This window comes from Garra rufa, chromosome 10 (assembly GCF_049309525.1).
Source record: "Garra rufa chromosome 10, GarRuf1.0, whole genome shotgun sequence".
Lineage (NCBI taxonomy): Eukaryota > Metazoa > Chordata > Actinopteri > Cypriniformes > Cyprinidae > Garra > Garra rufa.
The window spans coordinates 35,840,824-35,862,470 of record NC_133370.1 but is presented as its reverse complement, the minus strand read 5'-3'; the positions used below and the strand labels follow the sequence as shown (position 1 = coordinate 35,862,470).

Here is a 21,647-nt window from a genome sequence, read left to right as displayed (position 1 = left end):
TCACCAGTGTTTGAGTTGGAGACCAAGTAAAAGTTTAGCACATATATGGGTCATTCTGTGTCAAATCAACCAAATTTCAAAAACTTCACCGGCTCAATAGTGATGAAAGCTAAAATATCAAATGTTATTAATATTTACTGAGTAATCCACTGTTTTGTAGAGGGAGGTCAAATAGGCAATTTTCACCTTCGATTCAGAGTCAAGTTACTGGGAGGCTAAAAATGACTTCAGAAAGATGGCAGCATCATTATCTTGATTTTACACAGAGATTTGTAGTTATATTAGTAAAATCTGTTGACTTAAGCAATTATTTTATTTGTTCAGACCCAGTATCTAAAAGAGTATTAGGATATCTTTAAAAGAGTAGTTCACTTTTCATAAAGGCAGCCATATCACCCTGTAGCCCAAGACTGGTCGCCCACTGAAGCTAAGCAGGGTTGAGCCTGGTCAGTACTTGGATGGGAGACCTCCTGGGAAAACTAGGTTGCTGCTGGAAGAGGTGCTAGTGAGGCCAGCAGGGGGTGCTCACCCTGTGGTCTGTGTGGGTCTTAGCACCCCAGTATAGTGACGGGGACACTATACTGCCAAAAAGCACCGTCCTTCGGATGAGATGTTAAACCGAGGTCCTGACTCTCTGTGGTCCCAGGATGTCTTTCGAAAAGAGTAGAGGTGTGACCTTGGCATTCCTGGCTGAATCATCCCCATATTCCGATTGGCTTCATCACTCTGTCTCCTCTCCACCAGTAAGCTGGTGTGTGGTGGGCGTTCTGGCGCACTATGGCTGCCGTCGCATCATCCAGGTGGATGCTGCAAACTGGTGGTGGATGAGGAGATACCCCTGACGCTGTAAAGCGCTTTGAGTGTCTAGAAAAGCGCTATATAAATGTAACGAATTATTATTAGAACAAAAATGTACAGATAATGTACTCATCCCCTTGTCATCCAAGATGTTCATGTCTTTCTTTCTTCAGTTGTAAGGAAATTGTGTTTTTTGAGGAAAACATTTCAGGATTTCTCTCCATATAATAAACTTCAATGGTGCCCCCGAGTTTGAACTTCCAAAATGCAGTTTAAATGCAGCTTCAAAGAGCTCTAAACGACCCCAGCCGAGGAATAAAGGTCTTATCTAGCAAAACGATCGGTTATTTTCTAAAAACATTTACAACTTGTATACTTAATCTCAAGCGCTCGTCTTGCCGAGCTAGACAAGATGGGCATTTTTTTTTTTTTTTTTTTTTAGAAAAGAACCCATTGTTTTGCTAGATAAGACCCTTCTTTCCTCGCCTGGGATTGTTTAGAGCCCTTTGAAGCTGCATTTTGGAAGTTCAAACTCGGGGGCACCATAGAAGTCCATTATATGGAGAGAAATCCTGAAATGTTTTCCTCAAAAAACATAATTTCCTTACGACTGAAGAAAGAAAGACATGAACATCTTGGATGACATGGGGGTGAGTACCTTAGCTGTAAATTTTTAGTTCTGAAAGTGAACTACTCCTTTAATACTTCTTTAGTTACAGGCATTCAAACTTTGCAGAAACACTTACCATGTTGTTTTCCCATTTTTAATGATCACAATTTGTACATAATGCAACAAAGATTGCTAAAGTAATCAGATTTTACTAATAGAACTACCAATTCATTTTACCCCCCTGTAACTCTGAATCTAAAATGAAAATTGCCATTTTGCCCGCCTTCTACAAAATAGTGGCTATATATAAATAAGAAGCAAGGGTGCTGATCAAAGTAAGACTGGAGTAAAAAAATTGGCTTTGCAATCACAGGAATACATTTTATTTATATATATATATATATATATATTAAATAGAAACCAGTTATTTTAAACTGGTAATATTTCAGTTTGATCACATAAATGCATCCCTAGAGAGCACAAGAGGGAGATTTTGAGTGATATTCTTGGTGGTGATAGATTATTAAGTACATTATGGTCATTTTACTTAGCTGAAAATGTTAGTATAATGCAGTTTTTTCTGTTTTAGCTCTGTCTAGTTTGTTTTTGACAAATCGAAGCAGAAGCCACCGCTAACATGTTTATTATTTCATCAAGAAACTCGGGAGACCGGTCCTTGTATGGAAAATAAATGGCTCTGTGGCAAGAGAGTTGCTGTAAGTTTGCCAAGAATTAAATGCTCCTCTGCCTGGCGGCTAAAAAATGCCTTCCAAAGTTTGATTTGCATGTCATTAAAACGCATGCATGTGACGACAGTGTCCTCCATTGTGTGCTACACTTTCGTTAAGTATAGAAATTTGGATGACCAATCAGCCTTTTCAGTTTTCATATGTGACGGGATGGAGTGGGATTTGCCTCTACCCTTTATGAGTGCTTGAGATTTTCTGGCTTTCAAGCAGACAGTTCTAAAAATAATCCATTTGCTGGTCGAGTTCCATATTAAGTTCCGGCTCAATTCACAAGGAACAAAAAGGGAGGAGACCTGCTGTTGTACAGGGGTTTGGGGTAGGATTGGGGTTAAAGACGCTTTCTTCTTCCCCACTTTGCTTGGAGGAATGGGGGAGCCGAATGCAGAGGTCAAGGTGGTGAACGAAGAAACCGGTATAGTAGTATTTTTATGATTTGAAATAACCTTTTACAACAACTGATGACATTTAATAAATCCCAGGGGTGTGAGAGAAAGCCTTAACATTTGAAAATGAATATAATAATACTGCATACTAAATTTTAACGTTTAATTTGTATTTTGAGTATCTGAGCAGCAGCATTTTGATTCTTACAAGATTTTTACAAGATGCCTTAAGTGCCCTGAATTGTGTTGTTATAATGTTTCATTGTGCAGTCAGTTTGTATTTGACACCTGTACAAACTATAAAGAGAATTTCTTTTGTCGTAAGACTTTAGTGTAGGTATTGCTATCTGTATATCTGTTACTAACGTTTGTAGTGTGCATGTGCGCATGAACAAATGTGTGGTTTGACCTAGCAGAACGTAGCGGACAAAACACCTGTTCATTCTTCCCACTAGAGCTCTGAATGCAGATGTATTTATACCGCGGTTCCATGAGGAGTGTCAACAGACCTCAGAATAACTACACACTTTTAGACTTTTGTCACCTTGTGCTTACTATAGATTCAGATGGAATTTTTAAACATCTTAAAGGGAATCTTTCATTTGAACCAAAATCCCTTGGAACTTACTCATGCATTTGAATATAGAAAGAATTGATTGGTCTCCAGCAGATTTTCAGCTTCAAAGCTAATGTTACATAGTCTATTAACAGGTGGCCTTGAGTAAAAACTTGTGTGTACTGTAATACTAAAGGACTAATCTTACTTTCAAAGTCATGGTTTAATTCTGAGCATGCATTCCTCGTTCACACAAGGGTTTTGCTGTGCTGCATTGATTTGATTTTGTTAAATGAATGCATTTTGCGTAACCTTTAGTTTTTATTTATTTCTTCCTGTCATTGTGTGTAATCTAATCTTATTCTTTTATGATTCAGACGCCAAGCCACAGCAGGCGCATAAGAATGGAAAGAAGGCAGAGGTTGGAGGAGGAACCTCGTTTTTCACTTGGTTCATGGTTTTGGCTTTGCTGGGCGTCTGGACCTCTGTAGCTGTGGTGTATTTTGACCTTGTTGACTATCAGGGTGTAATTGGTGAGTCTTTGCTTTCTCTTATTCGGATTTTGTGTATATCGTGATTGTAGTTTTAAAAATACTTATTACATAAATGTTATATGTAATGCATTTTTGTATATCTGGCCTTAATTTGCATGCAGCCAAAGCAAAGGACTTGCGCTATAATCTTTCAGAGGTATTACAAGGTATGACATCTGAACCGGTGAATGAAATCACCACCATATATCTCATTTCTTTGAACCTGTCATTTTAAATTACAGTTAAAGTGGGGAAGTGATCTGTCATTTGATTATTAGTTCTGTTTTGGTGTGATTTTCCATACTTTAATATAACTGTACACTACATTTACACTACTAGTCAAAGGTTTTTTGAACAGTAATATGAGTTTTTTTTTTTTTTTAAAAGGTCTCTTCTGCTCACCAAGCCTGCATTTATTCGTCCAAAGTATGCCAAAAACTGTACATTTTAATATTTGTACTGTTTAAAATAACTGTTTTCTATTTGAATATATTTTTAAGTTTAATTTCTTCCTGTGGACTCAAAGCTGAATTTTTAGCATTATTACTCCAGTCTTCAGTGTCTCATGATCCTTCAGAAATCATTCTAATATGCTGATTTGCTGTTAAAAAACATTTATTATTATTATGTCGAAAACAGCTGAGTAGAATTTTTTTTTCAGGTTTCTTTGATGAATAGATACTTCAGAAGAACAGCATTTATCTAAAATAGAAATCTTTTGTAACATTATAAATGTCTTTATCATCACTTTTGATCAGTTAAAGCATCCTTGCTAAATAAAGTATTAATTTCTGTAATTTCCTCTCCAGAAGATTATACTGACTTTTGAATAGTATAGTGTATAATGTTACAAAAGCTTATTATTTTAGATAAATGCTGATCTTGGATCTTTCTATTCATCAAAGAATCCAAAAAAATGCACTTAACTGTTTTAAATATTGATGATAACAATAAAAATATAAATGTTGAACAGCAAATCAGCATATTAGAATGATTTCTGAAGGATCATGTGACACTAAAGACTGGAGTAATGATGCTGAAAGTTTAGCTTTGATCACAGGAATAAATTACATTTTAAAATATATTTAAATACAAAGCAGTTCTTTTAAATAGTAAACATATTTCAGAATTAGGGGTGGGCGATATGACCTAAAATTAATATCACGGTATTTTTCATCTTTTGAACGGTGCCGGTATAATATCACGGTATTACTTTTTTTGGTACATTTTCGGGAAAAGTCCCGGTCGTCCCGGTCGTCCCGATTGCCACTCCGCCCCTGGTATAGGCTACAGGGCCGACCTTTCTTCACGATGTTTCACCAGCCGTTTAATGGCCACTCCCCTTTTACCACCTGCAAAGCTGATACGAATATGTTTTACTTTTTTTATTTACAACAAGATATATAGTATAAGGACAGGTATTCAGACCACAACTGAACGTTTGAAGAAAATTTAATGTTTTAAATATACCGGTATTGACGGTATTAGAAAATCCATGTCGTGGCGCTATCTCACACCGGTGATGACTATGACACCGGTGTACCGCCCACCCCTATTCAGAATATTACTGCTTTTGCTGCATTTTGGATCAAGTAAATGCAGGCTTGGTGAGCAGAAAAGACTTCTTTAAAAAAAGACATTCAAAATCTTACTGTTCAAAAACTTTTGACTTGTAGTGTATGAAAATGTACTCTGAAGGTTTGGGGTCAGTATGTGTTTTTGAAAGTGTTTATTTGGCAATGATGCATTAAATTTGATCAAAAGTGACAGTAAAGACATTTATAATGTTATATACATTTTCTATTTAACATAATTCAGTTTATTTGAACTCTCTGTTCATCAAAGAATCCTGTGAAAAAAAAATCATGGTTTCCACAAAAATGAGCATAAGACACTTCTTTCAAAAACTAAAATACTGACACCAACACTTTTGAATGTTGTATTTGAACATGATAATGTAAGTGTATTGAGGTTTGTTAAGGACTTCTTAAGAAAAAGTTGTTATAATGCAAGTTTATTTGCTATAGAATTATTTAAAATAATATTAAGGACATTTCTTAGTTCAAGAAACCTTGTACTATTTGATATAAGGCAAAAAGAGCAATTTAATTTAGGTCCATATATGGCACAATGGATTATTCACAACCCGTGTCAGATGACTAAATCAATTTCCTTTACTTTAATAGGTAAACTTGTGTCCTATGATGCTGACGGTGATGGAGACTTTGATGTGGAAGATGCTAAAGTACTACTAGGCAAGTGCAGCGATTTCCCATAAAAAATTTTTAATCAGATGATGTTTTGCATGACTGACTTTGGTTCACTTTTGTGCAGTTTCAAAATAAATCGGAGCGATGCACGTGCATGGAGCTTTTTCATGCTTATTTAAATATCATTTTGTTCAAACAACATTCCATTTTGGAGAAGAAGTGATGAGAGATTATTGCTTGATTGCATGAGTTTGTAATTAGATCAAATTGCCAATATTACATTTAACGCAAGAAGAGAAAATAAAGGGATTTATTTTCTCACTTAGCATGTAGTTTAACTGATTTCACGAGTAACTGAGACATATTCATCAAAAACAGCCCCATTGGTCCTTCCCATGTTTCTTGCATGTGCCTTTCCTCCCTCATTTCATCTTATGCTTTAATAGCATCTTTACCCTCTTTTTTTTAAATTACTAAATCCTTATCTACTAAACCTTGCAAACCAACACCACCCTCTCTCTATGTTCTTGCTCTCCCACTGTTCTTTCTTTCCCTCTCTTTCTCTTTTTCCTTATTTTCCCGTTTGCGTAGGGCTGACCAAAGATGGCAGCAAAGAAAACTCAGACTCCCTCGAGGAGGTCCTCGATATTTTAGCAGAAGAGGGCACTGATTGGTTTCAAGGTTTCTTCACCTTCCTTTATGACATTATGAGTCCTTTTGAAACGCTAGAGGATGAAGAAACCGAGGCAGCAGCGGAGGATGTTGCTGGCGCGTCACAGACTGAAGGGGTTCAGGGCCAAAAGACATGCGTTATTTTAGGCCTCCAAAATCAATAGTCGTGTTTTCTACCGCAGTCGTGACAGAAGCACTTTATTAGAGGAGGACTTGCTCCTTTGACGACTTGATTCTGTTCCTAACACTTGAAGAAATATTTTGTTGGGAAGATCGCCAACAGTCACTTTGGGACCTGTGAACTCTTGAGAAGATGATGTCATTATGAACATTTACATATTTGTAAATATTGAACTTGTGTAGTTTATGCTTCATTGCAGCAACGGCTGTTTCCAACTACTAATACACTATTTACCTTTTGCATATGACCTTAGTGCTGTAAGTTAAACATATCACCTTTGCTGCATGCCTCAGTTACCTTATATCATGAACAACAGTATGTATTTCTATTTCAGACTTGCAATTTAACACTGTACATGTGACCTCTTGTTTATAATCTGATTATCATTTCTCTGTCTTTAGAATCTCAATAGTTTGAGCCTTTTTATAATTACAAAGAATTGCATTTTGGGGTGATTTGCATCCATAGCAGTTTTATATTTCCTTTTAAACTTTTTTTTTTTGGTACTGATCCATACTGAATAGCCAGTTTTGCATAACACTGTCAGTTATTACATTGTTGTGTTTCTTCAATGTCGTGTGAGTTGCCTTTGCTCTCCTTTATCAGAGATTTAGAGGATATTGATAGCTTAGATATACAGTATAATTATATCCCACCCCTTTTGCAGCATTACCTCAATTAAAGGGATAGTTCAGCCAAAAATGAAAATTCTGTCATTAATTATTCATCCTCATGTCAATCCAAACCTGTAAGACCTTCATTCATCTTCAGAACACAAATTTAAGATATTTTTGATGAAATCCGTGAGCTTTCGCCTACATAGACGACAAAGCAACTACCAAATTCATGGCACAGATTTGATAAATTTTAAGAAGCTACAAGAATACTTTTCATGTGTAAGGAAAGCAAAAATAACGACTTTATTTAACAATTTCTTCTCTTCTGTGTCCGTCTTCGTAACATTACGGTTGAACTACTCATGTCACGTGTACTATTTTAATGATGTCTTAACTACTTTTCTGAGTCTTGAACGTGGTAGTTGTGTTTGCTGACTATGCAGGGTCAGAAAGCTCTTGGAATTCATCAAAAATATCTTAATTTGTGTTTAGAAGATGAACGAAGCTCTTACGGGTTTGGAATGACATAAGGGTGAATAATTAATGACAGAATTTTCATTTTTGGGTGAACTATCCCTTTAATAAAATTCAGGCTGAATACCTGTACAATGGTCTGAATGGATTTAATCAAGCGATTGCACATGGATGTCAATTCAGGAACTTCATCAGTTCATCAGCCAAGAAGTAGTTCAGTGGCGTGTGTAGGAAACGTCTCCTGAACCCCAGAGTTCTGTAACCGTCAACAAGTTCCTACCTGCCAATCTAAAGCACCTGAAACAGTGTGCCTGACAAGTAATATAGTGTATATTTATGGCTTCTGTATTACTAGGAGGGAATTGAGAGGGCTATGAATGTGAATATATTAAATATTTTGTATGCAAAAATATAATATTTACTGCATACACATCAGGAATTAATTGCAAAATGGCTGCTTTTGTGTCTGGATGTGTAGAGAATTATTTGTGTGGAATTAGGAATTTAGTTTAGATTCAGAAATATTGTTAGTTATTATTTCCTTCGTTATCACTTAAGTAATTATACCTTCAAGCATTTCAATTCTTGCCATTGTTTTCCATTGTTGGTTTCGTTTGCCTTTTAATTGAAATTCTGTCATTAATTACTCATCCTCGTGTCGTTCCAAACCTGTAAGACTTTCATTCATCTTCGGAACACAAATTAAGAGATTTTTGATGAAATCTGGAAGAGAAGAAATTGTTAAAGTCTTGATTTTTGTTTTCTTTGTGCGCAAAAAGTATTCTTGTAGCTTCATAAAGTTATGGGTAAACCACTGATGTTACATGGACTATTTTAATGATTACCTTTCTGGGCCTTGAACATGTTGGTTGCGTTGCCGTCTATGTAGGGTCAGAAAGCTCTTAGATTTCATCAAAAATATCTTCATTTGTGTTCTGAAAATGAATGAAGGCCTTACTAGTTTGGAACGACATGAGGGTGAGTAATTAATGACAGCATTTTTATTTTTGGGTGAACCATCCATTTAATAAGATTACTTGTCCTCAAATGTTGTACAAAAATCCACTACTTGCAGACAGTGATTTCTTGACGCACATTGTAACTTTACTATCAGAATATTTGAAAATTTGCGTCACCAATCATTATGTGTGTACTAGCATTGTGCATGATGACTCAAACAGTAGAATCAGGTCAGACGTGGGTGAATGGGCTGTATACTTCTTGACATCATTAGTTTTCAAGACCTCAAAGGCAACTGTTACATTGTACAACTGTTTTAATTCGTAGTCACTGACTTTATTTGTCCATCTCATTTACACTAGATGAAAAGAAAGATGTTTCCAGGAGAAAAGGAGGTATTTTTGCACACCTGATTTTGAGTGCATGCAGCAGACTAGCCTCTAGTAGTTTGGTTTGGGATTTTGAAAGTCTTCCAAGTTTTCTCAATTGACTAGCTTCTGTTTGCATGACTAAGCTGACATAAAATATTTTAGGCTACGTATTATGTTTCTGTTTAACCAAGGAGTGTTTAACAATATGACCTTTTGTAGTTGACATTTATGAGTCTGCATGGACGATGACTTGACAAAGAACTACATGCACATGTAAGTCTTGTGTATACTTTTTTCCAGGCTATTTGGAAAAAACACATCCTAAGTACATAATCGTCTAACATAATGTGTACAGTAGTGATTCTCAACCTGGGAGCCGGGACTGTCTAGGGAGCCATTGCAAACTTAGGGAGCCACAGGATGACCTAAATCATTTAAATTATATTATTTTTCTTTTCTTTTTTTTCCTATAAGAACTTCAGAAATCACATGAATTGTGGTCAATTCATTTAATATACAGTTGAAATCAAAAGTTTACATAAACCCTTGCAGAATCTGCAAAATCTTAATTTTACCAAAATAAGAGAGATCATACAAAGTTTATAAATTTATAAAAATGGCCCTGTTCAACAGTTTGCATACACGGCTGTTTTTTTTTTTTTTTTTTTGGTGATAGTTAGTTCATGACTTCCTTGTTTGTCCCACTGTTCTTCAGGAAAATCCTTCAGGTCCCACAAATTCTTTGGTTTTTCAGCATTTTTGTTTTCCAACCTTTCCAACAATGACTGAATGATTTTGAGATTCATCTTTTCACACTGAGGACAACTGAGGGACTCATATGCAACTATTACAGAAGGTTCAAATGCTCACTGATGCTCCAGAAGGAAAAAACAATGCATTAGACGCCAAGAGTGTGAACTTCACAAATCTCAAAATCATACAATCATTGTCGGAAAGCATTCAAATACACAAAAATGCTGAAAAACCAAAGAATTTGTGGGTTTTCTGAAGAACAGAAGGCAGTTTAACTGTTCAGAACAAACAAGGGACTCATGAACAACTATCACTAAACAAAAAACAGCTGTGGATTATTTTGGTAATACAGTATTAAGAATTAAGTGTATGTAAACATTTCAAATGGGTCATTTTTATAAATTCAACTATTTTCTCTTGTGGACTGTGTAAACATCTTTTAGGTGAAATATCCCATTTAGGTCAGTACTAAATAAAAAAAAAATAACATGCACTTTGTATGATCCCTCTTATTTTAATTAAAATTAACATTTTGCAGATTCTGCAAGGTGTATGTACACTTTTGACTTCAAGACTCGCAGTTTCTGTTAAAAAATGAAAATTAGCAGCTTTGTCATAATTACAGCAGAAATATGTTTTGCCTACATGGTGGGCCTTTGGATATTCTGTTGGGCATTCGTCAAGTTAAATGAGTTGAGAACCACTGGTGTAGAGGATATCATAAACATACTAATGAGGGAGTTCTGATGTGAAATGTTTTGCATCATTCCAACTAATTGCGTTGTTGCTTGAGGTGTGTAGTGATATGATTTAGTTACTATGATCACATCATCAAACAAAGTCTCTCCCCAGAGCTTTCCCAAGCCAAAGATGTTGGGTTGAAGCTAAGGGAAGCTCTGAAACAGCAGCTCACCATCATCCACGAAAGAGTGGAGGCTAGGAAGATAGCTAAATTGGCCCTGGCGGAAGTGAGGAACATCCTAGCCAAAGAGGAGGAGGAGAGGACCTTGAACCATATCAGGGAGGAGTCTGAAGCCAAGGCTTGGGAGAGGGCTGAGGCTCGGCTGAGAGAGGAGGGGGAGAGAATAGAAAAGGAGGATGTGGAAAAGGCCATGGAAAGAATTAGAAAGGAGAAGGAAGAAAGAGAGAAAATGGCAGAAATTGAAGAAGCAAAGAAGACTAAGAAGGTGGAAAAGGAAGAGGTGAAGGAAAAGCCAGAGGCTGAAAAGAAATCTCATGAGAAACCTACTGCTGCTGATGACGATGATGGTAAAAAGGTTGAGAAAAATAGAAAAGGCAAAGAATCCAAGAAGTCTGCATCTAAAAAGAAACCATAAGGCAGCGCATTAGTTACTGTTAGATCTTTTTGTTACCATCTGGCTAAATTTAACCTCAGGCCATTGTGAGTCCTTAGAGACCACCCCTTATATAGACCGAAGGCAAGACCTTTTGTCTCTGTGAGAGATGATCAGTGATGTTAATCATAACATTGAGATAGTAGAAGCAAAAGCAGAACAAGGTGCTATACGCTGATCGTCATGTGGAGGTTCTTTTATTTCTCTTAAAAATGTTTGATTTGTTTGAGGGTTGGAACTTGGTTTACTCTTAAAATACTAGCTTTAGTGTGAGATTTCAACATTGATGTTTCTCTGATTTTGTTTATTGTTCATTTATAATTAATACAACCGGTAGTGTTACTTTACTAAGAGAGAACATTTTTGTGTTATCAATAAACTATATGAATCCCCTGATTTGTTTTATCAGTGCTTTGAGTGTTTTTCTTCCTAGTGCTGATTAACTTAAGAAACAAACGGGTCTTTTTTTTTTTTCTAACAAGAATACTTCCATAATAATATCTGTGAACTCTCCTATGAATGTTTCCTTTATCCTCTCCTCTGTTTCCCTATTGGTCTGTTTCAAATCTCAAACACATACATTTGTGCTTGTCAAACAAGGACCGGAAAAAGTGCAAAAGTAAACCAAATGCCATAAGGTTGTTATGGAAATACTTTTTTGAAAGTGTAATGTTATTTAATGGACTTCATAAAGGGCTTGTTTCATGTGACTATTTTACACTTGCCTCATGTATGCACATCCACATGTAAAATCCTCAGGGCTAAAAGAAAAATCCTCCATTGAGACCAGTGAATCTGTTGAGAGAACCTCTGCTGAACCTGTGGAAGAAGGTAAAGTAGAATCTTATACAGTTTAATGTAATAAACAAGGGTGCAGGGTTTTATAAAACAAATATACAGTTGAGTTCAAAAGTTAAAATAAGAGGGATCATACAAAATGCATGTTATTTTTTTATTTAGTAAAGATATTTCACATAAGACGTTTACATATAGTGCACAAGAGAAAATACTAGTTGAATTTATAAAAATGACCCTGTTCAAAAGTTTACATACACTTAATTTTTAATACAAGGTTCAAATGCTCACTGATGCTCCAGAAGGAAAAAACAATGCATTAAGAGCCAGGGGTGTAAACTTTTGAACAAAATGAATATGTACATTTTTCTTATTTTGCCTAAATATCATTTTTTTTTTTCATTAAGTACTGCCTTTGAAGCTACAGAAGATACTTGTGTTTCCCAGAAGAGAGGGAAAAAAAGGTTCATTTACCCTGATCTTTAAGTTCAAAACGTTTTCACCCCCAACTCATAATACATTTTTTCCTTCTGGAGCTTTGTTGAAAATGGTTCAAAATCAAATACACAAAAATGGAAAAGGATTATGCATCGTGTTTCATTCTGAAGCATCGGTGAGCATTTGAACCTTCTGTAATGGTTACATACGAGTCCCTCAGTTGTCCTCAATGTGAAAAGATGGATCTCAAAATCATACAGACATTGTTGAAAAGGGTTCAAATACACAAAAATGCTGAAAAACCAAAAAATTGTGGTACCTGAAGGTTTCTGAAGAATAGTAGGCAGTTTAACTGTTCAGGATCATTTAGGTAACAACACAGTATTAAGAATCAAGTGTATGTAAACAGTTGAACAGGGTCATTTTTATAAATTCAACTATTATTTTCTCTTGTGGACTTGCAAACCTCTTTTATGTGAAATATCTTATTCAGGTCAGTACTAAAAAAAAAAAGCAAAGCATTTTGTATGAACCCTCTTATTTTAGTAAAATAATTAACATTTTGCAGATTCTGCAAGGTGTATGTACACTTTTTAACCTCAAATGTCAAGTTGCTGCCATTATTATGAGATGAAATTGCCAGACCATGAAATTTCTATTTTGTTTTATTTGTCAATAAACCTATATAACAGATTTTAAAAGTAGATGCAAAATTAGATTAATATAAGTATTAAACAGTTGTTTGACTGCCCGTGAGTTGGCTTTATCTTATGGATCATCAAATATTAACAGTGTTCATAAGGACATTGTTCTCTCTGTGTGTGTGTGTGTGTGTGTGTGTGTGTGTGTGTGTGCCACCTGTGTACTATGTGGAAATCACAACTTGAATTGATTCTGACAGTTACTTTTGTAACTGAAGTGCATGTCAGTGATGAACAAGTCTTACCACATACCACAAAAGTTCTTGCATAACATGACATGAGAGCAATTGCATTGACCTGTTATATTAGACTTGTATAACTGAACTTACACCTTAAAGGTCCCATATCGTACACATTTCTGGAGGTTTATTTTATTTGTTGATGTCCTTAAGAATATATATTTGCGGTATAAGTGCCAAAATCCATCTCAATATATTTTTACAGCTCCTTTTTTAGGAGCTCTGTCAAAAACAGGTCGATTTTGGCCCATCTAATTAATATTCATGAGCCTCTCTTCTGATTGGCCTGTTGTTTTCTGAGTGACGCACAGCCAGGCCAATCACAGGTAACTACGGTCATGTATGCTGTAAGCGTAAGCGAGCTCAGAGCAATAGAGAGAGCTGATACTCAACAGGATATTTTAGAATGATCATTAATGTTTTTTCTTTTACAAACACCGAATGCAGTAGGCTACATAACTGTTGCTTTAGTAAAGCCCCTTTCACAATGCGCGCTGATTCTGGAAAATTACGGGAACTGTGTGAACCAAAGCCAGAACCTAAAGGCAGTGTTGTAGTAATGATGCACGTTATCAAGCGACTCTTCACAACGAAAAATAATGTTACGTGCAAAGTGGAATGAAGCAGCGATCATCAGGCAGAGCCAGCTCCTCACTATCAGCGCTGAAGCACAGTTTGTTCAGGTTAGTTTCAGTTTTGTGAAACGTACGCGTCGCATTACATCTCACATCCAAACGTCACATGTCTTTATGGTTTGTGTGTAAAGCACGCACAGATCCCGGAAAACAACTGTGAATGAACCAAATTAAACAATTCCGGAACAAATCGTGGGACACATTATCCGTGTATTTACCGGAATCGCTGTGTGAAAGAGGCTGAAGTTGACGTGCCGCTGGTCTCTTACATTAACGTTGTTCTGAAGCCTGTGTAATGATCGTAGCTTGACATCTATCGACTGAACAGGGTTTTCTCCACTTGTTTTCCTGTTGTTGCTCAATGGAATGGATGCGTTGTTGTCTGGGGGTTTGACAAAAGGAGGGTGGGACGTTGGTTGGTGACTGAAGGCGGTGACTTGAGTCGATCGGACGTCACATCGTTACGGAAGTCACAGCTGCTCGTGAAAATGAACAGCTACTTTAAGCAGGCTGTGTGCAGTTTACTGTGGATTGACTGTTTTGAAACTCATATGGTAGTTAGATAGCCCCTAGACCTTAGTTATCATGAAAAAAGCCAGGAAATTTTGATTTTGACGATATGGGACCTTTAAATCTTAGTAAAGCTTTATTGTACAAGCATGTTTGGGACAGATAAACAAATGCCTTCAATCCAGAAAAACAGACTTCAAACTAAGTTTATTAGTTTTGTTTCTTAATCAGCTCCAGAATCTATCGTGGAGGAAGAGATCCAAGCCACTAAAGTTGAAGAAACAGCTCAGCAACCACCGGGTACAGCTTTTTTTAATGTCCTTTGAAATTACAAAATGCAATTGTTGCTATTTGTTTACTCATACATATGTGACCCTGGACCACAAAACGAGGTCCATTTTTTTTATTTTATTTTTTTTTTTTATTGAGATTTATACATCATCTGAAAGCTTTGTTATGATTGGACAATATTTGGTCGAGCAACAACTATTTGAATCTGAGGGTGCAAAAAAATCTAATTATTGAGAAAATCGCCTTTAGTTGTCCAAATGAAGTTCTTAGCAATGCATATTACTAATAAAAAAAGTTAAGTTTTCATATTTATGGTAGGAAATTTACTAAATACCTTCATGGAACATTATCTTTGCTTAATATTGATTTTTGGCATAAAAGAAAAACAATAATTTTGACCCATACATTATTTTTGGCTATTGCCTCAAATATACCTGTTATATTAAAGACTGGCTTTCTGGTTCAGGGTGACATGTTGTCATGTGTAGCTGATTGTGTATACTACAAAAGAATGCAGTAAAACTAGACCTAACCACTGAATTGGCTCATTCACACATTCTATTCATCCCCCACCCCTCACAGGTTCATCTAAGAAATATATTGGCACCTAACAATAAGACTATTGTACAGTCTGTTTAATAGATTTACTATAATATTTTTCCCTTGCAGAACCCGAGCCTGTGGAAGAGGAGCCTGTTCCTGTGGAAGAAGAGCCTCTGGCAGAAGAGGAAGAGCCCACTGCTACAGAAGATGAAATAGCTGAGGAGGAACCAGAGGTTGAAGAGGAGCAAGAAGTTCCTGAGGAAGAACCAGAAGTTGTGGAGGAAGAGCCTGAGGTTATAGAGACTGTTCCAGTTGAGGAAGAGGCTGCAAAAGAAGAAGAGGTCATACCAGTTGAAGAACCGGTTGAGGAAGCTGCTCCAGTGGAAGAAGTAGAGGAGGATGCACCAGTAGAAGAAGAAGTTGAGGAAGTGTTGGAGGAAGAGACTGTACCAGTAGAAGATGCACCACTGGAAGAGGCAGTAGAAGAAGCAGTTGAAGAGGTTGTACCAGTGGAAGAACCAGTTGAGGAAGTGTTTGAGGAAGAGGCTGCACCACTGGTAGAGACAATAGAAGCAGTAGAAGAGGACGCACCAGTGGAAGAATCTGTAGAGGAAGCTGAACCAGTAGAAGAAGCTGTGGAGGAGGTTGTACCGGTAGAAGAAGTTGTGGAAGAGGTTGTATCGGTAGAAGAAGCTGTTAAGGAGTTTGTACCAGTTGAAGAAGTTGTGGAAGAGGTCGTACCGGTAGAAGAAGCTGTTGAGGAGCTTGAACCAGTAGAAGAAGTAGTAGAGGAACCTGAAACAGAACTAGAGGAAGAAGTAGAAACATCCGAAGAGACAGTTGAGGAGTCAGTCCCTGTAGAAGAAACTGTAACAGAAGAGGAACTTATAGAGGAAACGGACGAGCCAGTTCAGGAAGATGAGGAAGAACAAGACTCCACAGTGGAGGAAACAGAGCTTGAGGCAGAAAATATGGAAGAAGAGGGTAAGTGGTTATTATACGGTAGTGAAAAATAATACCCTAAATGACTTGCCATGTTACGATAGTACAGTAAGTACAATAATGTGTATGCTAACATTATCTGTTAAAGGGGTAGTTCACCCAAAAATTTAAATTCTGTGATTAATTACTTGCCCTCGTGTCGTTACAATCCCATAAGACCTTTGTTCATCTTTGGAACACAAATTAAGATATTTTTGATCATAAAATTATGGTTGAACCACTGATGTCACATGGACTGTTTTGTAGATGTTCTTGGTACCTTTCTGGACCTTGAACATAGGGGGACTCTTGCTATAGGGCCAGAAAGCTCTCGGATTTCTGAAGATCTTCTGAAGATAAACAGTCTTACAGGTTTGGAACGACATGATGGTGAATAATTAATGATAGAATTTTCATTTTTGGATGAACTAACCCTTTAATATTAGATACTACACCGAGATAACAGATGAAGTTTGATTGCTTTGTTGTGAAGTTTATCCGTCTTGTTACAGAGGATACAGCTTCTGAGGAAGAGCAGCCTGAGGAGGACGTAGAAGGTTGGTAATTCAATTTTATGGTTATATAAAAGATATAAAGAATGGGAAGATTTCCTGATATGAACAAAGTTATCTGCTTTTTTAAATCTTTGTCTATATTATCTTATAATTATCTGTCTTTCTTTTAACAGAGGAAATTTACCAAACAGAAGAACACATTGAAGTAGAGACCACAGGTAATCAAAATATTTATTAATATTCTTTTCATCATGGTTGAAATGTTCATCTCATTAAGGATGTTTCTCCTCTCTTTACTTGGTTTTGCATTCTATAATTTATTTTTATATCTATGTTTTCTATCTTTTATTAATGATTTGTTGGTTATATTTCCATATGTCTCTGTATTTCCTGTATGTATGTAAATCTTTACTTACACAGTGCCTTGCTGTAGTACTTAAACCCCTTCATTTTTTTTCAGTTTATTTTGCAACCTTATATTAAACTGCTTTAAAAAAAAAATCCACATCAGTCTACACTTCATACACCATAATGACAAAGCAAAAACTGGTTTGTGGCAACTTTGCAAATGTATTAAAATTAAAAAACTAAAATAAGTACATTGCATAAGTATTCGTACCCTTAACGTGGTACTTAGTTGAAGCCTTTACAACCTCAAGTCTTTTTGGGTCTGATGCGACAAGCTTCATACATCAAACATCTTCACCTCTAAAGCTCTGCCAGCTTGGATGGGGGGCTGGGAGACATTTTCAGATTTCTCTGGAAATTTTTGTTTGAAGGAAACATTCACAGAGTTGTCTATAAGCCACTCTTGCTGGGTGCTTGGGGTCATTGTTGGTAGGCGAACCTTCTGCCCAGTCTGAGGTTCTGAATGTCTTGGACTAGGTTTTCATTAAGCCTATCTCTATATTTTGCTGTGTTGAGCTTTTCTTCTACTCTGACGAGTCCCTCAGTCCCTGCCTCTGAAAAACAGCCCCACATCATGAGGCTGCTACCACCACACTTTACTTTGGGATGGTACTCTGCAGGTGATAAGCAGTGCCTGCTTTCCTCCAAACATTATGCTTGGAATTGAGGTTCATCAGACCAGAGAATCTCGTTTCTCACGATCTAAACGTTCTCTAGGTGCTTTGTTGCAAATTCCAAATGTGTTTTTACGTGTCTTCACTGAGGAGAGGTTTGAGTCTTGCCACACCGCCATAAAGACCGGATTGGTGGGGTGTGGCAATGATGTTTGTCCTTCTGTGAGTTTCTCTCATCTGCATGTATGATCATAGAGCTCAACTAGAGTCATCATCAGCTTCTTGGTCACCAGTCTAACCAAGGCCCATCATTTGCTCAGTTTGGCCAGGAGGCCAGCTCTAGGAAGAGTCATAGTTGTTCCAAACTTCTTCCATTATGGATAATGGAGGCTACATGCTTCTGTAAACCTTCAATGCAGCAGAATTTTTTCTGAACTCTTCCCCAGATGTGTGGCTTGATGCAGTCCTGTTTCTGAGCTCTACAGGCAGTTCTTTTGACCTCAGGGCTTGGTTTTTGCTGTGATATGCATTTTCAGCTGTTAAACCTTTTATTGAGAGTTGTGTGCCTTTCCAAATCATACCCATTCAGGTTAACTTCACATCTACAAGCGATATGAATGCCCCTGAGCTAAATTTTAAGTGTCCCAGAAAAGGGGATGAATACTTGCAATTAAATCATTTAAGTTTATTTTTAATGAATTTGCAAAGTTGTTACAAACATATTTTTACGTTGTCATTATGATGTATGGAGTGTAGACTAATTTGGAAAAAAGGTAATTAAAGCAGTTTAACATAAGGCTGCAAATGAAGGGGGTTGAATATTTTTGCAAGGCACTGTATGTACATATGCTAAAAGTGTGTTCAAGGAAAGTACTTTTAAGGCGAATTAGTTCTTGCAGCAGCTATATTCATAACCTTACTAAAATCTAACATAAATGTGGTACCATAAATTGTGTTTCTTAAAGGGATATTTCGCCCAAAAATGAAAATCGTCAATAATTACTCATCCTCATGTCATTCCAAAGCCATAAGACTTTCGTTCATCTTCGGAACACAAATTAGAGAGCTTTCTGATGCTGCATAGACAGTAACGCAACTGACACATTAAAGGCGCTGTAAGGTAGTAAGGACACTGTTAAAGTAGTCCATGTGATGGTACTCTCATGAACGCATGTCGAAGGCTAACACGGAAAAGGAGAAATTGTTGAATAAAGTCATTATTTTTATTCTCTTAGCTTCATAAAATTACAGTTGAACCACTGATGTCACATGGACTATTTTAACAATGTCCTTACTACCTTTCTGGGCCTTAAACATGTCAGTTGCGTTGCTGTCTATGCAGAGTCAAAAAGCTCTCATATTTCATCAAAAATATCTTGTGTTCCGAAGATGAATGAAGGTCTTAGTTTTGGAACGACATGATTAAGTAATTAATGACGGAATTTTCATTTTTGGTGAACTATCCCTTTAAGCTCAATCTGTCTCTGCCTTCAACTGAAATCAAACCCAACTGTTTAAGTGTCTTAAATGTTATTTTTTTTGTCTTTTACAGAAACATAAAACATTAGGCAGTGTGTAAGACGCAAAGAGGACCAGCACCACATGGCATTCCACTGGAAGTGTGCAGCTGCCAATTCCCACCATAGAGTAAAAAAAAGAACGCTACTATTTCCCTTTCATTTTCCTGCATTTAAAAAAAAAAAAACATTTTGACACTCAAGCTTGTTTGTTAATTGATAACGCAGTCTCTTTGTGTACAAGTACACATTTGTTTGAACGTTTTGTCAACTTATGTTTGGTGGTTTGACCCTTACCCCTTTTCCCCTTCGAATCCTTTTTCTGTAATTACAGACAAAGCTTTTTCCCTATCCTCTAACATAGATGTGAAGTAGCCTTTTTTGAATGATCATTGGTTGTAGTTTTCTATCCTGTGTGTACAAACACCTTCATGTTGCTTTGTAGCTCAGAGATCTTCACATTCTACTCAGCACTGAATCCATCAGTGTTTTTTCTCTTCATCAAATCTGATGTTTTGCTTTAATGTGAAGGTACTATGCAAAGCTGCACTGATCTTTCGCTAGTTTTTTTTAACCTTCGGTTTTGTACTACCAATATGTATTGAGTCTAAATTTCCAATGTTGCATATCAAGGACAAGTTTATGCTGGCAGGTTAACCAAGATAATTGCTATGTGAACTGTGTTTGGAGTGAATGGGCGTGCATGTGCATGTTTGCGTGTGTCTATTGGAAAAATCATGTTTAATTTTATGCGAAACAATCATTTGAGCCACTTTTTTTTCAGTAGTGTGTTTTTCTTATGTCTTTTTCAGCATACAGTCAACATTTTAGTACCTCTGTTGATATTTTCCTCAACATTGTAACTGTTTTGCTAAGAACTCGGAGCGAGCAGAGAACTTGTTTTTGCATTTTTTTTTCTCATTTTTAATCTCAGATGCATAGCGTTGCCCCAATCCCATTTTTTATTTATACCTTTGCCTTTTTCAGTAAGTCTTGCTTCATAGGCTCATGATTTGACAAGCTCTGTTTCAGGTAGACACTCCAACTGCTGTGCAGTATGCGTATGACAGTGTTGTTTAACGGGTGTCTTATGTAATAACTGGTGAAAGATGCCCACAATATGGAGCAACCTACTTTGAAAATTGTTTATTTTTATAGTAGGGTAAAGATTTTTCCTAGTGCTTTTCCTAGTGGGACATCACAAATCAGTACATGCTTATTAATTTGTCAAATGTCATGCACTGCCTATGTATTGACTTCATAGTGCATTTATTCTGGCCCTTTCAACTGTTGCAGGCACATCTGTAAGAATACAATACAATTTTGTTGTTGTACATGCAGAAAGAAAGATGACTGGTTATTTTGTCACTTTAATATCATAGCAAGACAAAATTAGTTTGTATTTACTATTAATGCTGTAAACACCATGTAGCTTTGACCCTTGATGCAGAGTAGTTGGTTAAGAAATTGAAGGAAACCCAATTCTGGCTCCTGAATTGTTTCACTGTGGATTTTTTTTTTTTTTTTTTTCATTGTAATGTTGTTAACACTGTGGTTTTACGGGGCCTGCCAGAATATTTGTTGTTTTTGTGATAGACTTTAGGAAATGCTGCGGATCTCTTCAAAACAGTGGTTGCATAACATACACAGTTTTTAGGGTTTGTTTTTCTTTTTCTACAACACTAGAGGGTGTTTCGGACCCTTTAACACTTTTGAAGTCAATGTGAATTTTTAAAGTGGTATTAATTTTAAGTAAAAAGCTTTTTAATTTTTTAGGATTTTTAAGGATTTCTTTTATTTAGGTTTTGACATTTTATAGTCGTATGACTTTTTATGAAAGTGTTAACTTCTCAAAGCCATATGTGAAAGGTTGGATATAGCAGGTTGTACTTCAATGGACGGACACCTCACAACCAGCAATAACACCATTTGTGAAGAGAGCATTTTTTTTTTAAATTGAAATCCAGATATAAACAGGTTTACTCAAGGCTTTCTATCCAGAGGTTTACATGAAATCCTGCTGTATAGGCTAATTCATTTTAAGTTATTGAGGCAATGCAATTTTAGGGAGTTTTGGGTGACTTTTCACAAATCTGTAAACAACTGTAAATGTTTTGAGTGCTGCAATAAAGGTTGGGTACAACAAGATCACATGGTGTTCATTTTTGTTTTCTTTTAGTTTAGGAAAACCATCCATTCTAATACTACATGTACACAAACAATAAAAATAAATATGAT

General features: G+C 36.4%; 1 protein-coding gene across 2 annotated transcripts; it reads left to right on the top strand.

The window, feature by feature from the left end:
• The first annotated feature begins 2,411 nt into the window (after window positions 1-2,411).
• LOC141343935 (uncharacterized) lies at window positions 2,412-21,557 on the top strand. 2 transcript variants are annotated; one of them, XM_073848621.1, is made up of 10 exons: window positions 2,412-2,569; window positions 3,474-3,629; window positions 3,752-3,796; window positions 5,816-5,884; window positions 11,982-12,053; window positions 14,772-14,840; window positions 15,501-16,358; window positions 16,868-16,912; window positions 17,044-17,088; window positions 19,445-21,557. In XM_073848621.1, exons 1-10 carry the CDS (start codon window positions 2,524-2,526, stop codon window positions 19,450-19,452), a joined length of 1,413 nt encoding a protein of 470 aa, XP_073704722.1. In that variant the 5' UTR covers window positions 2,412-2,523; the 3' UTR covers window positions 19,453-21,557. The 2 variants fall into 2 exon arrangements, with proteins under 2 accessions (XP_073704722.1, XP_073704723.1); XM_073848622.1 differs by lacking the exon at window positions 3,752-3,796.
• Window positions 21,558-21,647: the final 90 nt, after the last annotated feature.